The sequence below is a fragment of the Carica papaya genome, chromosome 5 (genome assembly GCF_054855325.1).
Source record: "Carica papaya isolate Zhongbai chromosome 5, ASM5485532v1, whole genome shotgun sequence".
In the NCBI taxonomy this organism is placed as follows: domain Eukaryota; kingdom Viridiplantae; phylum Streptophyta; class Magnoliopsida; order Brassicales; family Caricaceae; genus Carica; species Carica papaya.
In genome coordinates this window covers 8567552-8591005 of record NC_142313.1, presented here as the reverse complement: position 1 = coordinate 8591005, position 23454 = coordinate 8567552, and the positions used below count along the sequence as shown (strand labels likewise).

At 39.0% G+C, this 23454-nt stretch overlaps 1 protein-coding gene across 9 annotated transcripts; it reads right to left on the bottom strand.

Annotated features, from left to right (window-relative positions):
- Window positions 1-1147: 1147 nt before the first annotated feature.
- Window positions 1148-23390, bottom strand: LOC110808378 (helicase with zinc finger protein). 9 transcript variants are annotated; one of them, XR_015818969.1, is made up of 11 exons: window positions 22898-23390; window positions 22007-22072; window positions 21143-21298; window positions 18948-19053; window positions 18390-18572; window positions 14885-15050; window positions 14443-14765; window positions 13631-13720; window positions 12994-13066; window positions 11942-12087; window positions 1148-1372 (listed from the first exon to the last, which is right to left on the bottom strand). XR_015818969.1 is itself a non-coding variant. In XM_088219447.1 (10 exons), the coding sequence occupies exons 2-9, from the start codon at window positions 22019-22021 to the stop codon at window positions 12999-13001; spliced, it is 1107 nt and encodes a 368-aa protein (XP_088075573.1). In that variant the 5' UTR covers window positions 22022-22072; window positions 22898-23390; the 3' UTR covers window positions 1148-1372; window positions 12994-12998. The 9 variants fall into 9 exon arrangements, 8 of the variants coding, with proteins under 8 accessions (XP_088075573.1, XP_088075572.1, XP_088075574.1 ...); XM_088219447.1 differs by lacking the exon at window positions 11942-12087; XM_088219446.1 differs by lacking the exon at window positions 1148-1372 and having other exon boundaries at window positions 11916-12087.
- Between the last annotated feature and the right edge of the window lie 64 nt (window positions 23391-23454).

Sequence of the window (23454 nt, the reverse complement as noted above, 5' to 3'; positions counted from 1 at the left end):
TAACTCATTTAATAATAAATTAATTTTAAAAGTACGTAATTATGAATTCTTTTGATATTTTTGCACAGGAGATATTTTAAGAATTTTACTATAATTAGATAAATCAGAAAACACTTTAATTAATGAATAATTTAAGAAGGTAATTACAAAGTTCTGAGGGGGAGGAAATTTGTATTTTTAAATGTATTATAAGGTTGTTAACGTAATTTAGCATGAAGAATAAATAAAATAATAATAATAGAGAGAGAGAGAGAGAGATAAATGACGGAGTCCACGCGACGCTTGTTTAAGAGTCAGCTCAGCCAACCTCCAAGAAATTGTAATATTAAAGTTTTTCTTCTGTCGTTTTTGGAACCAACCTACGACTAAGACTTTCAAATTTTTTATTGAATAATACGTAGTTTGGATTTTCATAATATTATTTAATTTATTTAAACTGGAATTATATTCCTGGTTTTTAAAATATTTTGCTCGTGAAATTTACATTTTAAAATTTTCATCCTTCTACTTATATTTTACACCAAAATACATTTTTTTTTTATATTTTCTGGATCTATTCAATTCTTATTTCGTTTTTTAGTTATTTTCTATATTTAAATTTTACAATTGGTTGTGTTTTTTAGTTTTCACTGTTTAGATTTTAAATTGTATAATTGTCTGCTTCTTAAAAAAAGAAATTAAATTTTCACCATGAAAAAACTTAATATAAAAACAGCGAATACAATAAAGTTTATTTCTAATTGCAGATATTAAAACTAATTTTAAATGTAGAACTTAACTATAAATTAAACAGAAATTTAGCCAAATTCAATATTTCTTGTTAAAGGGAGCAAAGGCAGAGGCAGTCCTCTTACCCGATTGGTAGCAGGCAGTGGAACAACTTTAATCATAGAAAAAAAAAAAAAAAAAAGACATGAATATTTTCATCTTAAGAGAAGTAAAATGTAAATAAAAAAGGAATTAAGTGATTTCGACAAACCCAAGTGTGTGCGCAGGAGGCTTCTTCCCGGTTCTCTTACACACTAAATTTGTAAAAGAGAGAACGAGGACCTATCCTTTTCCTTGTTCCTCAAACCCAGCACGAAACCGCCCCTTCAATAATTCAGTGAAATTTTGCTCACCCTCGCATTGTGTAACGGCCCCGGAATTTTAAAATGAAATATGTGTATTAAAAATGTCAAATGCGGAAGCGAAATAAAATTTTGATTAACATCCCTTACAATAAAACAAAAAACGTGCTCAAAGTATAAAAGAACGAACTAACTAAAAGAGAAATTCGAAAATAAAAAACTGTAAATATCACTACGGAGTCTTTAGGCGTCCCATTCGCCGTCTTCCTGCGGAACGGGCTTGGGAACAATGTCTTCATGATCTGAAATGGTTAAATAAGGAATGAGCTATACCAGCCCAGTAAAGACATCACACTATCTCACCGCCACAGAAGTAAAGGTGGGTAGAAAGCACAAAAAGACCAATGGAGCATAATTTACAACAAATTCTTTTATCAATGATAAAATCCTTTACTATCCACTTACCTCGGTGAAGTTCATAAAACAACATACGAAAGCAATAACATTATCATCATCATGAAATCATATGAACTGTATAACAGAATACTTACCACGCCTTTGCATATCAATTATTAAACAATATATTTTCCTCATTTATCAGCCTACTAGTATCCATGGGGATCCATAGGGGTCCCGCTACCCGTGAACCCTTAACATTTATAACCTGATTCCAGGGCCGTCCCCATACCCCGTCCGGTATGGGCGCCAAAACACATAAAGTCTCCATACCCCGTTCGGTATGAGAGACCACGTTCCCGGTAGGGTTCCCTATGGACCCGGTCCGTCCATCATCTCCCAGGATATCTACTCAGGCTGACCACATTATACAATTATCAATTTACATAACCTTTTATTCCCTTTTTCCTCAGTCAGCATCATCAAATCACACACAACAAGCAAACCAGTGATTTATGCCAAACAAGACAACATACAACATCCGGTTCTCAGTCATTAACCCACAATCAATAAAACAGTGATATATGCACACGAAACTATGAAATGAAAACATCAGACCTCATACTGTATTTTAAACTGTAAAATAGGCCAAACAACAACTGACCGACAAACACACCAGACTCGGGCTCCATTAGTGACCTTAAACAATTTCACACATATATTGATTCATGAAATACCGTTTTATCATTTATTGAACTTTAATACCGTGATAGGAAATAGGGTGAGGAGTCCTTACTTGTTTCGGGGTCTGAATACGGCTCTACAGTGCGCCTACAGGCTGTCCCTAATTTTTCCTGAATTTTTCTCGGGAAACTGAAATGCACTACTGGTACCTGCACGTGTCCCAAAAAATTCCAAATTAGACCCAGGGCCCCTTTCGGCCAATATCGCAATTCCGGCACGGCGGCTTCGCCTTGCTCCGGCGACAGCGCAGCCGTTTGCGGCGGCGATTCGCCTCGGATTGGCTGTTTTTGGCCGTTTTCGGCCGAATTCGGCCACACTTGCATCGGTCCCTGCGATAAAACAACCCTAGGGCCCTCGGGGGGCCAAAAAATAATGAAAAATCGAAGCTTACCGGCGGCGGTGCTCTCGGGTGCGGCGACTCTCCGGCGTGGTTCGTGTTTTGGTGATTTGGCTTCGATCAACCTGTAGAGAAAAGAATGGTGATCACGGTGATATAAAAATTGTATCAAACGGAGGCCGGAAAGGGCCTCATCGGAGGCAAAAACTAAGGAGGGGCGCGGCGGCGCCGCTGGGTTTCGGCCGTGTTTTCCAGGAGTTTGGCTCTGATTTGGCCACTGGAGAACTCAGCATTGAAAAACGAGCCGGGAGTATGAAATTTACCTCGATCGGCAGTCGGAAAACTCCCCGGTACGGCGGCGGGTGGCGGCGGCCGGCTCCTCCGGCGTCTGGTTCGTCTTCTCCGGCGAGGGCTGGCGGCTAGGGTTTTTGTGGTAAGGTGTGGGGGTTTTATTTATTCCCTTTGCCTTTTAATCACAGCCGTCCATTTTGATTTAATCTGGGCCGTTCGATCGCGATTTAATTTGGATTAAATCTGGGCCGTCCATCGCGATTAAATCTGGACTGTCCGTGCGCGCGGGGACGCATCTGGGCTGTCCGATCGCGCGCACGCGGATCGCCCACATGGCCCGTTCCCGGGTCGACGTGGACTTGCCACGCGGCAGGTCCTGTTTGGCCAGGGCTGCTAACTGGGCCGCTGACGTGGCTGCTGACGTGGCGCTGACGGGGCACAATTTTTCTAAATTACGTTTTGACCTCCGGTTTCTGATTTTCTTTTCAAAAATACCTCCAGAATCTAAATTTTCACCCCTTTTTCCCAAAATCAATTTCAATTAAATTCAAATAATATTTTTACCCAATTTTATCATTATTATTATTTTATTTTTATTAAATTAAATTAAATTAAATTAAATAAATCAATTAAAATTCAAAAATTATAAAATAAACTAAATAAAAAAAATAAAAAAAATTAATAATAATAATAATAAAAATTATAAAATTAGTGGGCGTTACACATTGCCCAAAACTAATTACACCTTAGAATCAATAATGCTTCACATTCTTTCCACAAAAATGCTTCGCAGAGGAAGTTTGGCCCAACGGTAAATTCTCTAGACTGTTTAAGCATGAAATTTTTGAACTTTCCATTTATCCAGCGGCTTCTTTTTATTTTTAACCAAGCCGCGTTAGGACATTACTTTTGGAAGCAGCTATCTAGTACGACAATGAAACAACAAAGAGAATGCACCAACATATATTCCTAGGGAGAATAACACACATTGCTCCCACGCTGGCTTGAGATGGTGTAGTAACTGAAAAAAAAAGAAGAGTGGGGGAAACGACGTCATTTTGAAGAGGAAAAAACGACGTCGTTTTGAGAAAGTTGGTGGGATATAAATAGGGGACGGGAAAGGAAAGAAAGAGGGAAGAGAAGAAAAAAAAAAGAAAGAAAAGAGAAAAACAGAGAAGGAAGAGGGCGGGAAGGAGAAAAGAAGAGAGAAAAGAAGGTTCTAGAAATAGAGAGAGGGGAGTCGAAGCGGAGAGGAGCGAGAAGGGAGAGAGAAGAAGACAGAGGACGGTGACAGTGCGATCAGCAGGAGGAAGGAAGATGGAAATGGGAGGTACGGTAAAGTTTAAGTTTTATGTGTGGATTTGAGATTTGAATGCTGATGAGAAATCTGGTTTGGTTAGAGACATAGTGTTTATTTGTGAGTGCAAATGGAGGTGGTGGTATACGGAGGAGGCCGTGGAGGAAGTGAGTGTGCAGTGTGAGTGAGGTATGTGAGAGAAAGAAGGTCTGCGTGAGCACCTCGGGAGGAGAGAGATGGAGGAAGGCGGTGTGAGTGAGGTCAGAGAGAGAGAGGGATGCGGAGTGAGTGTGCGGTGTGAGCGAGGCGTGTGAGAGAGAGCAAGTCCGTGTGAGCACCACGGGAGGAGAGAGAAGGAGGAAGGCGGTGTGAGTGAGGTTCGAGAGAGAGGTAGGGATGCAGAGTGAGTGAAGTCCGTGAGAGAGAAGGATTGCGGTGTGAGTGAGGTCCGTGAGGGAGAGGAGTGTGATTGTTGGGGCTTTATGAGAGGGAGTAGGTTCGGGTGAGTATCGAGGGAGGAGAGAGAAGGAGTAGGTGGGGTGAGTGAAGTCGGTAATGGAGTGAGTGTGCAGTGTGAGTGAGGTTCGTGAGGGAGAGGAGTGGGGTTGCTGGGGCTTTATGAGAGAGAGTAGATTCGGGTGAGCACCGGGGATGGGGAGGGGGGGAGAGAAGGAGTAGGCAGTGTGAGTGAAGTCTATGATGGAGAGGGAATGCAGTGTGAGTGAGGTCTGTGAGGGAGAGGAGTGTGGTTGTTGAGATTTATGAGAGAGAGCAGATTTGTGTGAGTATGCCTGGAGGAGACTGCGGGAGGAGAGAGAAAGAGGAACGCGGTGTGAGTAGGAACACTTAGAGTATGTCGCGGGAAGAGGGAGAACGAGGAGCGATGGGAGGATGGAATTAGTGTAAGAAGAGGAAAGGAAAACGTGGTTGGGAGTAGAGGTATGCTGGGAAATTAGAGAGTAGGAAAGGGAGACCTGTGGAGTGTGCATGGTGGGAATTACATATAGGTTGCCATAAATTAGTGGTTATCAAGGGAAAGTTACGGTTGTGTGCTTGTAAAATGTTACTGAGTACCCTATAGGGGGACACCGACATTGGTGGTCACGAATAGAGAGAGTAGGTTGGCCACTGATAGAGTGTTAGTCGGGAGATCCTGACGGACAGGGGGCTCGGTTGCCGATATTAGTGACGGGAGAGAATGATAATTGTGTGTGTGTGTGGCCCGTTACGGGTCGAGAGGTGGATAATGGTCGCCGATGTTAGTGACGGGAGAGAATGATAACTGTGTGTGTGTGTGGCCTGTTAGGGGTCGAGAGGTGGATAATGGTCGCCGATGTTGGTGACGGGAGAGAATGATAACTGTGTGTGTGTGTGGCCCGTTAGGGGTCGAGAGGTGGATAATGGTCGTCGATGTTGATGACGGGAGAGAATGATAACTGTGTGTGTGTGTGGCCGTTAGGGTTCGAGAGGTGGATAATGGTCGCCGATGTTGGTGACGGGAGAGAATAATAACTGTGTGTGTGTGTGGCCGTTAGGGGTCGAGAGGTGGATAATGGTCGCCGATGTTGGTGACGGGAGAGAATGATAACTGTGGGTGTGTGTGGCCCGTTAGGGGTCAGAAGGTAGATGATGGTCGCCGATGTTGGTGACGAGAGTGAATGATAATGGTGTGCGTGCGTGACCTGGTAGGGGTCGAGAAGCGGATGATGGTCGCCGATTTTGGTGATGGGTGATAATGTTGGTACGCTTGGGGTGGCGTGGGGGACGGTCACCCTTGATAGGTATGATCGTTGAGATATCGGGGTAAGCTTTAGTCCTGAGTAGTCTCATGGTGATAGTAAGATAGGGCTTGAGTTAAGTAATGAATTACCGGTAAAAATATGGGGTTTTATATTGTTGCATCTCATACTTGTAACTTAATTTTTACCGTACTGAGTTATATGAACTCATTCTTTATTATTCACAGATGATGTAGGAACGGAGTCCGGATCGAAGTTGTTGGTGTCTGAACCTAGTGTATAGAGCGACAGGATAAAGATTTTCTTTTTTTTTGGCAGAATTGAGTATGTAAAAGTTGATAGTAGTGTAGATAGTGTGTACAGTTGTACTTTATGCGATGTCTCGTGCATGATTGTAGGTTTATCTTGACTTTGAATAAGAGATCGTGATAGTGTTTCTATGTGCATGACTTATTTGATTATGGAATTGGTTTGTCTTAACTACGCCATTAGAAGTGAAAAGAGAAAAAAAAAAGGGATGTTACAGTTGGTATTAGAGCATTTTTCAGATTTTCTGAGATAGCGAAAGGAAACAGAGTTTACCGAACTTAGACAAGGAAGATTGTCTGTGGTGGAGTACGCCGAAAAATATATAGATTTGGGCCGGTTTGTGCCCGAGGTCATGATGAATGAAACAAAGAAGGCTAGAAGGTTCGAGAAGGGGTTGCGATCGGAATTGTATCACCAGGTGGCTATGTTTGCATTACCTACATATCAGATGGCTCTGAGCAACTCGATGTGCATGTGGTGTGGTAAAAACTATGGGGATCGGCGATGTATGAGTGGCGGTCGGGGCTGCTATCGGTGTGGGAGCACACAACACTTCGTGCGGGATTGCCCATTGCCGAGAGAGCCTGGTAGACCATTGGTTCAAGGGCGGGTGTTTGCCATAACAGTTCTGGAGGTAGCCGCTACTTCAGAAGTAATACAAGGGAACGAGGGTAAGAGACTTACAGTTTAGGAGATACCAGTGGTAAGAGATTTTCTAGACGTATTTTCGGACGACCTTCCGGGACTGCCACCCAATAGAAAGGTCGAATTCACTATAGAGCCTGGTACCCAGCCAATCTCCAAGGTTCCCAACAGGATGGCGAGATCAAAACTAATGGAGTTAAGTAGACAGTTATAAGAGTTACTGGATAAGAAATTTATTCGGTCGAGCGTGTCACCGTGGGGAGCCCCGGTATTGTTTGTTAAGAAAAAAGACGGAACTATGAGAATGGGCATTGATTATAGAGAACTGAACTAAGTGACAATAAAGAATAAGTATATGTTACCCAGGATCGACAATTTATTTGATCAGTTACAAGGGGCACAAGTATTTTCAAAAATAGATCTGCGTTCGGGGTATCATCAGCTACGGGTAAGAGCCGAAGACATTACTAAGACGGCGTTCCGCACCAGGTATGGGCATTATGAATTTCTGGTGATGCATTTTTTATTAACGAATGCTCCTACAGTGTTTATGGATTTGATGAATCGGGTGTTCAGACCCCTGCTGGATCGCTATGTCATTGTCTTTATAGATGACATATTGATTTATTCAAGAGATTCGGGGGAACATATGGAACATCTAACAACTGTGCTAGGGAAGCTTCGAAAAGCTAAACTGTATGCAAAGCTCAGTAAATGTGAGTTCTGGTTGGATTAAATAGCATTCTTGGGCCATATCGAGTCGAGAGATGGGGTATCCATGGACCTAGCGAAAATAGAAGCAGTGGTAAAGTGGGAAAGACCAAAAATTGTAACAGAGATCAGAAGTTTTTTGGGGTTGGCGGTATATTACCGTCGGTCTATGCGAGGGTTTTTGAGCATTGCGGCACCTCTTACCAAGTTGACAAAAAAGAGTGTGAAGTTTGAATGGGATGAGAAGTATGAGAGTAGCTTTCAAGAATTGAAACGCAAACTGACTACTACCCCAATATTGGCCATTCCGTCGGGAGAAGGTGATTTTGCAGTGTATAGCAACGCATCTCATGTTGGGTTGGGTTAGGTATTAATGCAACAGAGGAAGGTTATAGCGTATGGGTCCCGACAGTTAAGGACACACGAAAGGAATTATCCAACACATGATTTAGAGTTGGCCGCAGTAGTTTATGCTTTAACACTGTGGCGACATTACTTATATGGGGAAACATTTGAAATTTATACAGATCATAAAAGTTTATAGTACGGGTTCACACAACGGGAATTGAATATGCGACAGAAGAGATGGATGAATCTGTTGAAAGATTTGGACTGTAGAATCAGGTATCACCCCGGACGGGGAAATGTTGTGGCAGATGCTCTCAGTCGTAAGAGTACTGGGATGCTAGCCCATTTGCTGGTGTCTGAGTGGTGTTTACGGGAAGCCATGCAACAATTATGTATTCAAGATGGGGACAATGGAAGGTATGTGGCTAGTTTGAGGGCACAACCTACCTTGGTTCAGAAAATAAGAGAGGGGCAGTTGGTGGACACCGAGATGCAGAGGATTCGAAAGGGGGTAGAACAGGGGACAGTGAGAGATTTTGGGGTGAAGGATGATGGGATACTCAGATTTCAAACCAGAATATGCGTTCCCGGGGATCGTACGATACGAGAAGAGATACTTAATGAGGTACATGACACCAAATTTGCTATACACCCGGGAAGTACTAAGATGTACAAAAACCTACAGAAAAGTTTCTGGTAAAGGGGCATGAAGAGAGATGTGGCCGAGTATGTGTCAAGGTGCTTGATATGCCAGCAAGTGAAGGTGGAACATCAGAGGCCTGTGGGTTTGTTACAGCCCTTACCCATACTCGAGTGGAAGTGGGAACATGTCTTCATGGATTTTGTGATCGGGTTGCAAGGTAACCGTAAGAAATATGATAGTATTTGGGTGGTGGTTGATCGTCTAACTAAATCTTCTCATTTATTAGCAATAAAAGTGACTGATTCAGTGGAGCAGTTGACCAGATTGTATGTCAAGGAGGTAATAAGGTTACACGACATTCTCGTATCGATTGTTTCCGATCGGAATTCCCGATTCACCTCCAGATTTTGGAGAGGGTTGCAATAGGCTTTGGGTATTAAATTGAGTTTTAGCACAGCTTTTCACCCACAAACGGATGGGCAGACGGAGAGGACGATACAAGTATTGAAGGATATGTTGAGAGCCTGTGTCATCGTTGCGGGGGGAGATAGGGAGGACGAAATGAGACGAAATTATTCGAGATTGTTTGGAGGTAAGATAATAAAATTTGAGGGACCAAATTTTTTTTTAGGGGGGAAGTATATGTAGTAACTGAAAAAAAAAAGTGGGGGAAACGATGTCGTTTTGAGGAAGCTGGTGGGATATAAATAGGGGACGGGAAAGGAAAGAAAGAGGGAAGAGAAGAAAAAAAAAAGAAAAGAGAAAACAGAGAAGGAAGAGGGCGAAAAGGAGAAAAGAAGAGAGAAAAGAAGGTTCCAGAAATAAAGAGAGGGGAGTCGAAGCGGAGAGGAGCGAGAAGGGAGAGAGAAGAAGACAGAGGACGATGACAGTGCGATCGGCAGGAGGAAGGAAGATGGAAATGGGAGGTACGGTAAAGTTTAAGTTTCATGTGTGGATTTGAGATTTGAATGCTGATGATAAATTTGGTTTAGTTAGAGACATAGTGTTTATTTGTGAGTGCAAATGGAGGTGGCGGTATACGGAGGAGGCCGTGGAGGAAGTGAGTGTGCAGTGAGAGTGAGGTATGTGAGAGAAAGCAGGTTCGCGTAAGCACCGTGGGAGGAGAGAGACGGAGGAAGGCGGTGTGAGTGAGGTCAGAGAGAGAGGGAGGGATACTGAGTGAGTGTGCGGTGTGAGCAAGGCGTGTGAGAGAGAGCAGGTCCGTGTGAGCACCACGGGAGGAGAGAGAAGGAGGAAGGCGGTGTGAGTGAGGTCCGAGAGAGAGGTAGGGATGCGGAGTGAGTGTCCGTGAGAGAGAAGGATTGTGGTGTAAGCGAGGTCCGTGAGGGAGAGGAGTGTGATTATTGGGGCTTTGCGATAGAGAGTAGGTTCGGGTGAGCACCGAGGGAGGAGAGAGGAGTAGGTGGGGTGAGTGAAGTCGGTAATGGAGTGAGTGTGCAGTGTGAGTGAGGTATGTGAGGGAGAGGAGTGGGATTGCTGGGGCTTTGTGAGAGAGAGTAGATTCGGGTGAGCATCGAAGGGGGGGGGGGGGGAGAGAAAGAGTAGGCAGTGCGAGTGAAGTCTATGATGGAGAGGGAATGCAGTATGAGTGAGGTCCGTGAGGGAGAGGAGTGTGGTTGTTGAGATTTGTGAGAGAGAGCAGATTTGTGTGAGTATGCCTGGAGGAGACCGCAGGAAGAGAGAGAAGGAGGAACGCGGTGTGAGTAGGAACACTTAGAGTATGCCGCGGGAAGAGGGAGAACGAGGAGCGGTGGGAGGATGGAATTAGTGTAAGAAGAGGAAAGGAAAACGTGGTTGGGAGTAGAGGTATGCTGGGAAATTAGAGAGTAGGAAAGGGACACCTGTGGAGTGTGCATGGTGGGAATTACATATAGGTTGCCGTAAATTAGTGGTTGGCAAGGGAAAGTTATGGTTGTGTGCTTCTAAAATGTTACTGAGTACCCTATAAGGGGACACCGACATTGGTGGTCACGAATAGAGAGAGTAGGTTGGCCATCGATAGGGTGTTAGTCGAGAGATCCCGACGGACAGGGGGCTCGATCGCCGATATTGGTGACAGGAGATAATAATAACTGTGTGTGTGTAGCCAGTTAGGGGTCGAGAGGTGGATAATGGTTACCGATATTGGTGACGGGAGAGAATGATAACTGTGTGTGTGTGTGGCCCGTTAGGGGTCGAGAGGTGGATAATGGTCGCCGATGTTGGTGACGGGAGAGAATGATAACTGTGTGTGTGTGTGGCCGTTAGGGGTCTAGAGGTGGATAATAGTCGCCGATGTTGGTGATGGGAGAGAATGATAAATGTGGGTGTGTGTGGCCCGTTAGGAGTCAGGAGGTAGATGATAGTTGCCGATGTTGGTGACGAGAGTGAATGATAATGGTATGCGTGCGTGGCCTGGTAGGGGTCGAGAGGCGGATAATGGTTGCCAATTTTGGTGATGGGTGACAATGTTGGTACGCTTGGGGTGGCGTGGGGGACGGTCACCCTTGATAGGTATGATCGTTGAGATATTGGGGTAAGCTTTAGTCCTGAGTAGTCTCATGGTGATAGTAACGTAAGGCTTGGGTTAAGTAATGAATTACCGGTAGAAATATGGGGTTTTATATTGTTGCATCTCATACTTGTAACTTAATTTTTACTGTACTGAGTTATATGAATTCACTCTTTATTATTCACAGATGATGTAGGAACGGAGTCCGAATCGAAGTTGCTGGTGTCCGAATCGAAGTTGCTGGTGTCCGAACCTAGTGTATAGAGCGACATGATAAAAATTTTCTTTTTCTTTTGGCAGAATTGAGTGTGTAAAAGTTTATAGTAGTTTAGATAGTGTGTACGATTGTATTTTATGCGATGTCTCATGCATGATTGTAGGTTTATCTTGACTTTGAATAAGAGATTGTGATAATATTGCTATGTGCATGACTGATTTGATTATGAAATTAGTTTATCTTAACTACGCCATTAGAAGTGAAAAGAGAAAAAAAATAAAAAAAAAAAGCATTACAGATGGTATCCTTAAATTTCCACTACAAAGAAAATTGATAAGCGAATACAAAAATCAGGTTCTTTCCTTCCCAGCCTTTGTATTTTTTATTTCAAGAGAAATATGTGAACAAGATCATTAGGATTTTTTTTTTACGGGTTTTACTTTGAGTAAATCTAGTTTTTTAAAAAATTAATACAGCTCAATTATGGTTTCTGTTAATGAATATTTATTCTCCTGTGCAAAAATGCTTATCCAAATTTACCAACCTTTTTTGGTTTTTTTTTTTTGAGAGAGAACTAAATTTTCCGTTAGGATGAATATCAACACAACATAAGGAGTATAATAAGTGTTAGCAAGAGAGAGTACAAAGAACAAAAATAAAAATAACCAGTTCTAAAACATACCTACTTGTCAGAGCACCAGCAAAAATTTTCATCACTGGAAATTTGTCCTAGTTGAATTCCTAATTAGATTATGATTATTTTGTGTTTAATTACTGCCGCTTCCGCTTTTTTTTCGATGGGTAAAATTTCAACCTTCACCTGCGACGCTAATAATTGAATTTTTTGTTACAAAAAAATTGAAGATGGACGCAACTAAAAGTCAGACCTAAGAAATTACATTCTAATTGTACATGGTAAGAGTAAGATGAGAACGAAAGCTAAGAATTAAATAGAAAACAAATCAACGAAACCTTTGAACCAGAACTCAAAACACTCGGAGCAAATAAAAACCACTATTGATTCTGCTCCAGTTATGGCATGCTCTTCACTCAATTTAGACTTCTTAAAGCAGTTCCAGTTTTGGTAACTCAACATCGCATGTTAAATGAAGATATTCGTGCCAGTCGAAAGTTACAATTTTAAGGTCTCGGTTTTCCAATTTAATCAATACTGTAAAAGCTCCAGAGAATTCCTCTTTGTTAATTTCCTGCATTTTGCTAGAAAGCTCTTGATTGGTAAGAACCCAGGTAAAAAGAGGGTGTCATAGCGCGTAACTGTTTAAAGCAAAACTAGGAAACTTTGAAATTGAAACCCAGTAGTAATATAGGGAGAGGCGTACAGCTTAATTTAGGCCTTTTTAGCAATATTTATTGTGTATTAACTGAGATTGCTTTCTCTAAATAGTCTATAAAAGCTCCATACGGATCAGGATAATATGACACTTTCATCAGTACATCAAAATAAGATGGTAGAGAAAAATAGTCCTCAAACTCTAGCTTCTGGTGCTGATTGAAAACTAGGAAAATTACAACTATTAGTGAAAAGATGACTATTTTTCTATTCACGTGCTGGTCACTCTGCTAGCACTGCCAGTCTGATCAAACTAAATTACAGCTTTAGAATGTTCAAGTTTGTTAATGAATCCAAACTGTCTGCTAAAAAGATAACAATGCTTTCTTTATTGATCTAATGTATCCTGTCCTAACAAATTTAAGGAGAAAAGTTTGCCTCACCTTGTTTAGGATTTCTCTTCATCGGATTGAGAGCATGGTGGTCCGGGAACGGAATCCACAAAAAACTCCTCCACTGGAAGAATATATTTCAATCAGTGTTCCAAGTGTCATCAAAATGAGCAATCAAAAAATAAATGGGCCTAATAAACCTATATTATTCTCAAGTCAAAACTTTTCGATAGGCTATATTACGAATAAATCTAAAGATTTTGTGGAATTTATTTTACATTTAGTTCAATCAGGAGATGCAAAATCCCTCTTCCCCCTATGGAAAAAATAAAGATAAAAACAGATCTCAATATGAAATTCAATTGGATTTGGAATATAACACTGTAAATTCCATCAAGTTTGACAGAATTTGCAATGCATTGTTTTAGCTGTACATGAACTTTCATGAGGTCAAATTTTTATCATCTTTTAATAAAAAAAATACATCTGCTTCTAATTGAGATGAATGTCAGTTTGTAAATAAATTCCACAGAAGTTTTGGATTTATTTCAAATATAGGCTCGCTTTCCTTACTACCTTTTGAAAAGACATCAATGAAACTAGGAAAGTATATAAATCAGATTATAGTTGCAAATCACTGTTTCTTCAACATCAGGAAACAAATAAACATTAGAGCAATTCCTGTTACCTATATCCTCTGGCTCAGGAGAATCAAGCAAAATTTCTGAATCAGAGGGAAGGAAGGGAGAACCAGGATAGTTTCCTAGCGCTCCTAAATCTGCAGAGTGACACATTTTCCAAAGAAACCATATTGTCATAAAACTTTTCAGGAGAAAAATGTAAAATGCAGCGAATATTAATGACAGAAACACAGGTAAAAAAATCAGCAAAACATCGACACTTACTCATGTCTAGGAGAGCCAAAATTATTACTTTACTGAACATGAGATATTATGTTACTTGAAATTTAAAAATTTTAGTGTCTTGTTTATCTTTTCCTTAGGGCCAATCCTTTGAAACTTTTGAGCCCAAGTACACCAAGTGAATGCGGGGAAGCATGACACATTTTGGGCTAACATGCCCAAGTCAAATGTCCTAAGCTGTTGAATTGCTTCTTAGTTATGCCATTTTCTTTTTTCATCAACAGCTTGATTGGATGCAATTGCCAAGAGGATGCATATGTGGCTATTTAAACCAATAGAAAAGCAATTCAAAAATTTCAGGAAATTTTTGAAACATCAAAAGAAATAAAGTTTAGGATATGTAAGAGAACAAATCACAGTAGTGAACCTATAACTTCTTTGCTAGAAGTCTGAGCACTTACCAACAAACTAAAACTTTACACCTAATCAACCTATAGCCCATAGGACAATCAAATTAAGACCAAGATAAGGAATTCAATGAGATAGAGTCCATACACCCTGAGTTCTTCAGGCAGCTCCTTTAAACCAATCAATAAATCATATATTGGGAGATAATATAAAACTAGCCACAACCCACCTCCCAAGTTCGATAAATCTGCTGTCAGATCAGAAAGGCTGAAATTCCACTGAATTTGATCCAATGATCTGAGGGAATCTCTTGAATTTCCAACTCCATCTGGGCCCAGCTGCAAACCAACTGAACTTGCCACATCAGACGTAAATGCAGTATCAAGTGCTGAAGTGTCTACTCCCATTCCCGACATGTCTGACGCAGTAAATGGAAAATGGCCACTAGATGCCACAGACGTAGGACTAACAGGCATGTCTGACATGGATGACATGGCACTATTAGGTGGAATAACAGGAGCAGTATCAGTTAGATTGTTGTCGATTACCATGCTACATCAGGCACAAAAAAGACTGCTATTAGCTGAAATTGCTATTCTGAAAGCAATAATACAGATAAATAATACATGAAAGACTGAAATAAATGTCAAACTGCAGGTTTATATTCTCACTCATTTGAGGAATTCATCCTCATTGGATGAAAATTTCCTGGTGCAGGGACTCCATTGACCACATGACAGCTTGAAATTCCGCACCCAATAGAATCAAGATGGGGTTGACCTGTAGCTGGAATTGTAGGTGGTTGTAGGATAGGGTATCCCATAGGTAAGTTGTTAACTGCACTGCAAACAAGTATCACTGAATAATAATGACAATGGTAAAAGAATTTAAATAATCATATAAGCTTATAGCCTGTGACTGAAGCTCCATCCCAACAAAGAATATCCTTTAGAAAATGCTTCACAGAACATATTGTCACAGTGATGGAATGTTGAAATGAAGTACTTAGAAAGCTTGAATTAATTTAACATTTGGCATAAAAGGAATGAAAGTAGAAGCAAAAATATTCAGTAACATTCCTAATCCTTAAACTTCCAGTGAAACTCAGATTTCTACTTGTAAATAAATTCCATTGCTTTTTTGCTTCCTTTCTTTTGATACTTGATACGACTCATTCATACATTTGACAACCACCAGCATAAGCAACACCGCTGGCTTGTTCAATAGCAATGGATTGCATACCAACTCGAACAACCAAAAGGCAACTAGTGGTAAATTCTTACATTGCATACGTTATATGAGACCTCATATAGCCAGATGGAACATGTCAGTTAGTGGGCATGTAATCCCACCACTGGTTCAGTTTGTTGATCTCATCACTTCACTACTCTACTGCAGGTAGAAGTCCTTATCATATCAATACCAACAAGTCCATCAGCTAGAGCAACGATGCAAGTAATTGATATTTAAAGTCCACCATCTTACAGAAGGCTTGGTTACCTAAGCCACAGGTAGGTGGTTCACTCTCTCAAAATACTCATTAGTCTTCTATAAAAAAATAAGACAAAATCCCGAGGTCACTGTTTGCTTACACATTCAGGGATTTGAATTATCATTAGACTACAAGAAGACCTCCTAGCTCAGCCTCCTAAACTTTTGAGATAACTTAATTGGTTGTTCTATTGGTGCATAAATAGTCGCTTCAACCCTCATCAACCAAAGATAAGAGAGTTTTTTAACTCAGAAGATCACTGCCTTCAGACTAATTCCAAACTGAATTGAAAAACCTCCGGGTCGCACCCTCACCCCATAGTCTGAAAATCTATATTGCCTCTTCAACTCCAACAACTGAGTGGTTAAAAATTCTGATAATTGATAAAATTCCAATAATTGAAGTGTTAAAATTCTGATCTTTATCGGCCTCTTTGACTCCGTCAAGCTAATTCCTATTCAGTCTTTAGTCCACACCTCCAGAGATATTAGTTCTGGTTCAGTCCAGATCTTGACCAACTACCAATTTTGAGTGTTTCTTTGATGTTAGTACATCACCTTTTAGTCTTATAATGCTATGAGTTGTGCAAGATGCTTAATTATTTTTATTTTCAGGAGTTGCATGAAGCAAGGTCTTTTGTTAAATCTCTTAACTCCTTCTTGGTGCTCATAGTCAAGATTAGCAGGGCCCACAACATTAAGTAATTTAGATCCATTAGCTTAGTTGGTTGTATGTATAAGCTAATTGCCAAGATCCTTGCGAGGAAGATGACAAAAGTTCATAGATAAGGTGATTGGTGAATGCCAACACGCTTCTGTGTTTAGTAGGCAAATCCTTGATGCTGCGTTGACTGCCAATGAAGTAGTAGATACAAACCTGTAGTAATTAAGCATCTTGCACAACTCATACGATTATAAGACTAAAAGGTTATAACACTAAAGAAACACTATAGTAGTTCAGCTGATATTTAATAAGGGATTAACAGAATGATCAATTTGAAAACAAAACAAAAAATTTACTTGTTAAGATTAAGGGACCGATTTAAAAGGGTAGTAAAAATAGGGACCAAAAATAGAATCAAACCAATTATTTTATTTAAATTAAACTATAATTGAAGAACATTTAAGATTAGGCTCTTTCTACTGATCTTAAATTAAGCTGAATTTGAACTTCTCTAACTATTTGGTAAGAAAAAGGTACTACCTTAAATAAAAGCTTATCTCAAAAAAAAAAAAAAAATTATATAAAAGCTAGAAATCAAGTTCATTCAAACTTCAGCTCTAAGTATTACTAAAATGAGCTCAACTATACAATTACTTGGCTTGATTAGTTTTCATTCCTATTTATGAAAATCATTCTAAAAAGTAAAAATTAGAAAGTCACTAAGAAGTCTTAAGTATCATATTTAAATATTTATATCACACAACCAAAAAAATTGAAAAATTCTCAAAGTATTTTATCAAATAATTGAATATGTCTCTAAATGTGAAATTACACATTCTTTGTAGTGCTCCCCAAGTAATTTAAACTAAGAAATAGTAGAACTAATAAGATTAAGAATACTAACCCTAATAAGAATAGGAAACCCTACAAATAAAACTAGAGAAACTAAATGCTAATTAAAAATAAAATTCTAAGTCACCAAAACTATAATAACATACTCATAAATAGTGTAGTAGTTTTATATTTAATAGAATTAAAATTTCTAATCTATTTAGGTAATTTATTGCTATTCCACTCTGCATCACATGATATTTCTCCTATTTGATAGCACAATTTTGTTCTATACATAGAAAAATGACTGCTTACTTCACATACAATTGGCATACACTTCAAACATTTACTTAGCCACCTTGAAAGATGAAAATCTAGCCATGCTCCTAAGCGTGATACAGCTTATTTATTTTAGGCTGCTTAACCATGTGAACGGTGGCCAATCATTAAAGAAGATTGCTTCACAAGGACCAAGCAAGTCATTATTCTTCAATCGTTGGCTCTGAAATTATTAAGCTGGGTTATGGTTATCTTAAAAGCTTAAAACAATAGAAAAATGTGGACAAAATATAAGTCCACTAGACGTTGCCCCTTAATTTAATTTGTAAAGAAATGAAGCAGTCAAGACCTCTAACACTATGATATATGAAACAATTAAATTGATGGACCTAATTCCCAAAAAACTTAAGTTGATAAAAAATAATTAAACCTTATTATTCATACTATAACCCTCACAATGTAGGCATTAGAAGCTTACTAATGCGCTATAGCATGGAAGATCAAAGTCAGATAAGAAACAATTTCTCAGCAGTGTTGACAACAAGCATATCATAGGATGAAGTCATTAGCTAAACCAAAAGCATATTTGGCATAGTTGGGTTACTAGCACACTGAGATTCAAAACGGCTTAGGTTAGATTTAATAATACAGAAGTAAAGCTAGTTTTACTACAATCAAGGTTAACTATGGTAAGGAACTCAAACTCCCAACCCGAACCAAAATAAGGAAGACACTATATATGTTAGCAGTACTCATTTTTCACATGTACCATGTTAATGATTTCAGAAAACTAAATATGTGTATGTGTGCGCATGTGTGTATACTGAAAAAGCTCAGCTTCTTTTCTCATACGGAGAAAGTAAAGGTACTTATGCCTGTCAACAGTAATGAGCTATGACTTCTGAACTTACCAGGCATGGGATGGATTCCATTTTGTATTGGGGCCAAAGGAACCTTTGGAGGTACAGGATATTTCATGAGATTATACTGGTGCTCAAGCAAATGGTTGAAGAGAAGAATTTGTTTCTTCAATTTCAACCTTACATAGTAGGCTCTGAAAAAATCAGCATTTTCCTCTTCCAACTTCTGCCATACTGAGGCAATAAGAATAATTAGAAGAAATACAAACTAGGAATACTTATATCATACAATGGTCACCCATGGTACTAGTTTAATAGTCTCCCAAGAATTTACAGAATCCAGATAGTACTTTTTGAAGTGGGATTTTTATTTTATCATTACAAGGATTTTTATTTTATGATTACAAAAATTTTCATCTTAGTTTACAAAGATCAATGCTATTACGAATATAAAATTTGAGAACATAAATTGAGAATATTTTAATTATACATATTAAAACTAACAAAACAGTGTCCTACAACCTTTTTATAAGAAAAGAAACACCGTGCAACTTTACAATATATTAACAAGAATACAAAGAATAACAAATACTTTTCGAGGAAACCTACCCAAAGTAGTAAATCCAGGATCTATCCTTGCACGAGTGAGGAGGGTTTTTACAACCTCATCCCTGTTCATGTATAACTGCAAACATCGTTCTATTAAATTCTGGACCTACATAAAGGATTTTCAGAAACTGTGATCAGTAAAAGATAAAAATAGATTATTTCACCTTCAAAATTGAAGACTACAAAAGGAAACGGAACCAGGTTTTTATGCCCAAATATTCAGCAATGAATAAGAAGGAAAAAAGTGCAGTGTGGGCCTCATGCAGGAGAAAGGAAATCTGGACTGATCTTCCTAAGCTTTTCTACTTTTAGATTTGATAAAGAAAAAAGAGAATACTTAGATGGGAGTTGAATAAAATAGGAAATTGTTTTACATTCGTCAGAAATTTCCAGTTGAAAAATTTACTTGCACAATTTTATCTAGTTAGGATTCTGGAACAAAATACGAAATTCTTATGATTAGTAAATTTTATAATTAGGGAGTTTTACGTATGTTAAAATAGGAAATCCTATTTTAGAGCTTTGCTATAAATAAGCAAATAAATTGCATATTTATAATATAATCATAGAATAATTAATTAAAAGTAAGTTGTGCGGTACCTTAACTCTCAGAGATTTGTAGGTTCTCCCTAAGGAGACCCCTAAATTCCAAATATCGTGACACAACCTATCCTAAATATGGGACCCCATCAAATTGACATCGAAGCAAGAGCCTTCATAACATGATGACAGAAACCGTGATCATCCAGAGAGAGAGAGAGAGGGAGAGACCATGAGGCCAGGGAGGAAAGCAAAAAGATTGACCATGCCATTCAAACTCCTTCCCAAGGAGCTTTCTGGCACTAAATCAAAAGGGAAATTCACACCAGAGGAAGTCTCCAGCAGATCAGCGAGGAACGGACAGCACAGTAAGGATCTCTAAGATTAAGTTAAGCATCTTTGTTCCCATGATGCAGAGTCATATCCTCCTTAGTCTACAGTCTGAACCAATGGGTCATTCATTGTCAGTCGAGCAAGTTAAGGTTCCTTTTGTTGTTAGAAGCCATGAAGAACCTATGCTTTTCAACATAACACAGGGTCATGGCACCTTGTGATGTCAACAATCTCGTGCAAAAGCTGAATAAAATGATGAAGTCAAGGAAGCAATGCTTGAATGCATTAAGAGGAGAAAGAAGATGTGGAGGATGGTTTCAAAGTTCCAAAAAGAATGAAAATAAACAGGGCCTGTTTCTTTACTTGACTTGATCATTTTATTTTATTTTATTCGCAAGATTATCAATGTCACAGGAAGCCATGACTTCAAATTCTTCTAAAAAGAAAGGAACTCCATCTGCTGAATTCCCACCTACTGACGAATGTACAACAATTGCACAGTGTATGAAGAGGGAGGATATGACTGTGCCTTTTGGGGAGCAAAGATGTTTACCTTAATCTTAGATATCCTTGTTCTTTTGCCCTTCCCTTAGCTACTCTTCTGGACACTAGCCTCAGTTGCAGAATTCCCATCTGATTTGCTACCAGACAGCTCCTTGAAGAGGAGTTTGAGCTGCATGGTAATTCTTTTTACTTTTCCCCTCTAGACCTTCAGTTTCTCTCTCTGTGCAATCACTGTTTTTTGTCATCCTGGTATATAAGTACAAATCCTTCAAATTATCGTTGAAAAGCTTTTGAGTCACCCATAGCCTAAACTCCAGGACCAAACTGATAAGATCCCATATATAGGATCAGGTTAAAGGTTTGAGACATGTACCATTTATGGTTTGGGGCTCATTAAGGAGAACCCAACGATCTCTAACGTTAAGGAACTCTAGAACCTGTTTTTAATCAATTATTTTCTGATTTTGTTATATATAGGAGCTCTAGACTAAGCTTTCTTATTTTAGGATACAAAAAATTCCTAATTATAAAAATTTCCGAATCATAAGAATTACCGATTTTATTTCAAAGGGCTAATTTCAAATAAAATTATTAAGGAAATTCTTAAACTGTAGACTTCTAACTAGTACAATATAATTCTCTATTTTATTCCAAACTCCTACTCTAAATATTCTATTTTTCATAGTTTTCCTCTCTCGAGGGTGACGCCCACACTGCCACTTTTTTCTTCTTTCACTTCATCTTTTGCTTTGTCATTTACCAGGGCATAGCATAACTGCCCATTGAAGAGCCAAAAAGAAGGATTAGGCTGTCTTTACCAGTTCAATGTCTTGACGTGAAACTTTTCTGCCATCATTGCTTGAAGCAGATACAGAAGCAGAATCTGCTAAGGGAGCTTCTGTTGTTTGATTGTTTTGTTGGTCACCTTGGGATTCGTGTGAACCTTGGGTCGAAGACTTTACTTCCTGAGTGCTCTGCAATCCCATAAAGAGCTGTCTTAGACATGGAATGGTAGCCTTTGAGAACCACATATAAAAGCCTAACACAACTAGGATTTATTTGTCACTAGCCATGATTATGCAGGTTTTCTCAACAAATCTATTCAAATAGATTTTGGATTTAACTAACAAGTGGGATTTATTTTCCCATTTTATGTATTTAATGTCTATATAAAGCACCTTTATTAGTTTAGACTACACATAACTGATGAGCTAGATAGTTATTGAGAACATTGATATCCAAGATTGCATGTTCTTCTCCCTTTTCTTTCTATTTCCCTCAGGTCAGGATCCTTCAAATTTACTTGAATTCATAACAATCAAGGAAAGAAAAATAAAGGGAAAATGCCTGGTAAGATCAATAATTCATCTTTTGCTTACTAAATAATGCAAAAGGGGAAAAAAGGATTAGAACACATTTTCTTGAAATTATAGACTGAAACAAAATGTTCCTAAGATGTGTACAGTGGCTACGAAATGCAGAAGACTATACAAAGAGAGGTTTTATTCACACAAGCATTTGCAAGTGCGTATGCACGCATCACAAAATAGGGGAAATGCATCGGATGGCACTCGTTCACATTAAAGTTTGATTCCTCATAGTGGCCTAAAGCAAAAACAATACGAAGAAACTGAGAGGGAACAAGTAGGGGAAGGCCTAAGTGAGAGATGTTATAATCAAACCTGTAAGTTCTTCATTACAGCTCAATACAAACTGACGGCATCTCTTGCTCAGCTCATACTCTCCAGCTGCAACAAAGACCACACAATGTTTTAACTGTTATGGTCAAAATTTTAGCACACAACCTTATGAGACTTCCAAACTCAATGGTAATCCAGGTTGGCCAACTTTGCCGATAGAGATTTTCCCATACTTGGCTTATAACAATCTTCAAGTGAATAATATGCAAAATTGAATTCTAAAGCTTCCAAGGATTCACAGCTGGAACACATAGAATAAGATACACCACCAACAAGTAGCACGATTCACCAGATAAAGAGAGGCCCGGTCTGGCACCTAGACTTCAAGGTTAAGTCTGAATGCGACAATGTTACAAAATGTGACCACGCACATATCGAAAGAACAAAATAGCATATGAACTAACCAGATCTTAGTACAAGAATCTGTTTAAATCTTACTTTTACAGACTACAGAACGAAGACTTTCATTTACGAAGGGAAAAAAATCATCCTTCTAGCCAGCATTTTGTAAACATTTTCAGTTCCTTAAAGCAGAAATTACTTCAACGTTTAGCTGAAAATAGCAAGTGATGTATTGTAAAACGCAACCAAACAGTACCTCATCCTCAAGTAGCCAAATGGAAATTTTGAGATATCAACACGTCACGACTGTGTTACAGGAAAAGAAATAAACATGTTGCAAAAAGATAAACAAATAGAATAGGGAAATAAAAAAGGGAGAATGGACATCAAACTGACAACATGAAAAGCAGAAATTAGAACAACCAGAAAGCAACGGATAAAGCAGAAATTAGAAATACCAGAACACAACGTATAACCCAAAACAAGAGGAAAAAATTAAAAAAAAAAAAAAAAAGATCTGACAACAATTACCTAGCCTTGAAGTTCTTGAAACAAAAATATATCTAAAGAAAACACGAGACAGCCTTTAGTTCGACGAATTTGAAGATCTTCGGTCTCCTTCAAAGCTTAGGAGTTGATGGATTTCAGATATAGACTAAGCGCCAAAAGATAGGGAAGCTCAAAAACAAAGATAAGGAGATAATTCCAAGCTCAAACGGAAGAAGACTAGAACAGTGACTAAAACGCGTGCAGTTAAGATTTGAGTCGTATTTGAGAAGGCGGTCATCAGAAAAACGAAGATAACACGAGTGAAATGGTTTATCTATTGGCTTAATTTGAAATTCAAACCAGAAGTTGAGAGGGATTGCTGTGAGTCTCTGACATTATTGGAAGCAGAAGCAGGCGAAGAAGAAGGGAACTGTCCACGGTGAAACGGAAGACTAGAAAACAAGTTTAACAAGGGGAGGAAGAAAAAAAAATCTCACGGAACTATGGTTGGGTTTGCTCTGGGTTTTAGCTTTCTTTTAAATTAACAAAGAAAATGATGGTTCTTGCAAAAATAAAAATTCCTCTAAAAATAAAAAATA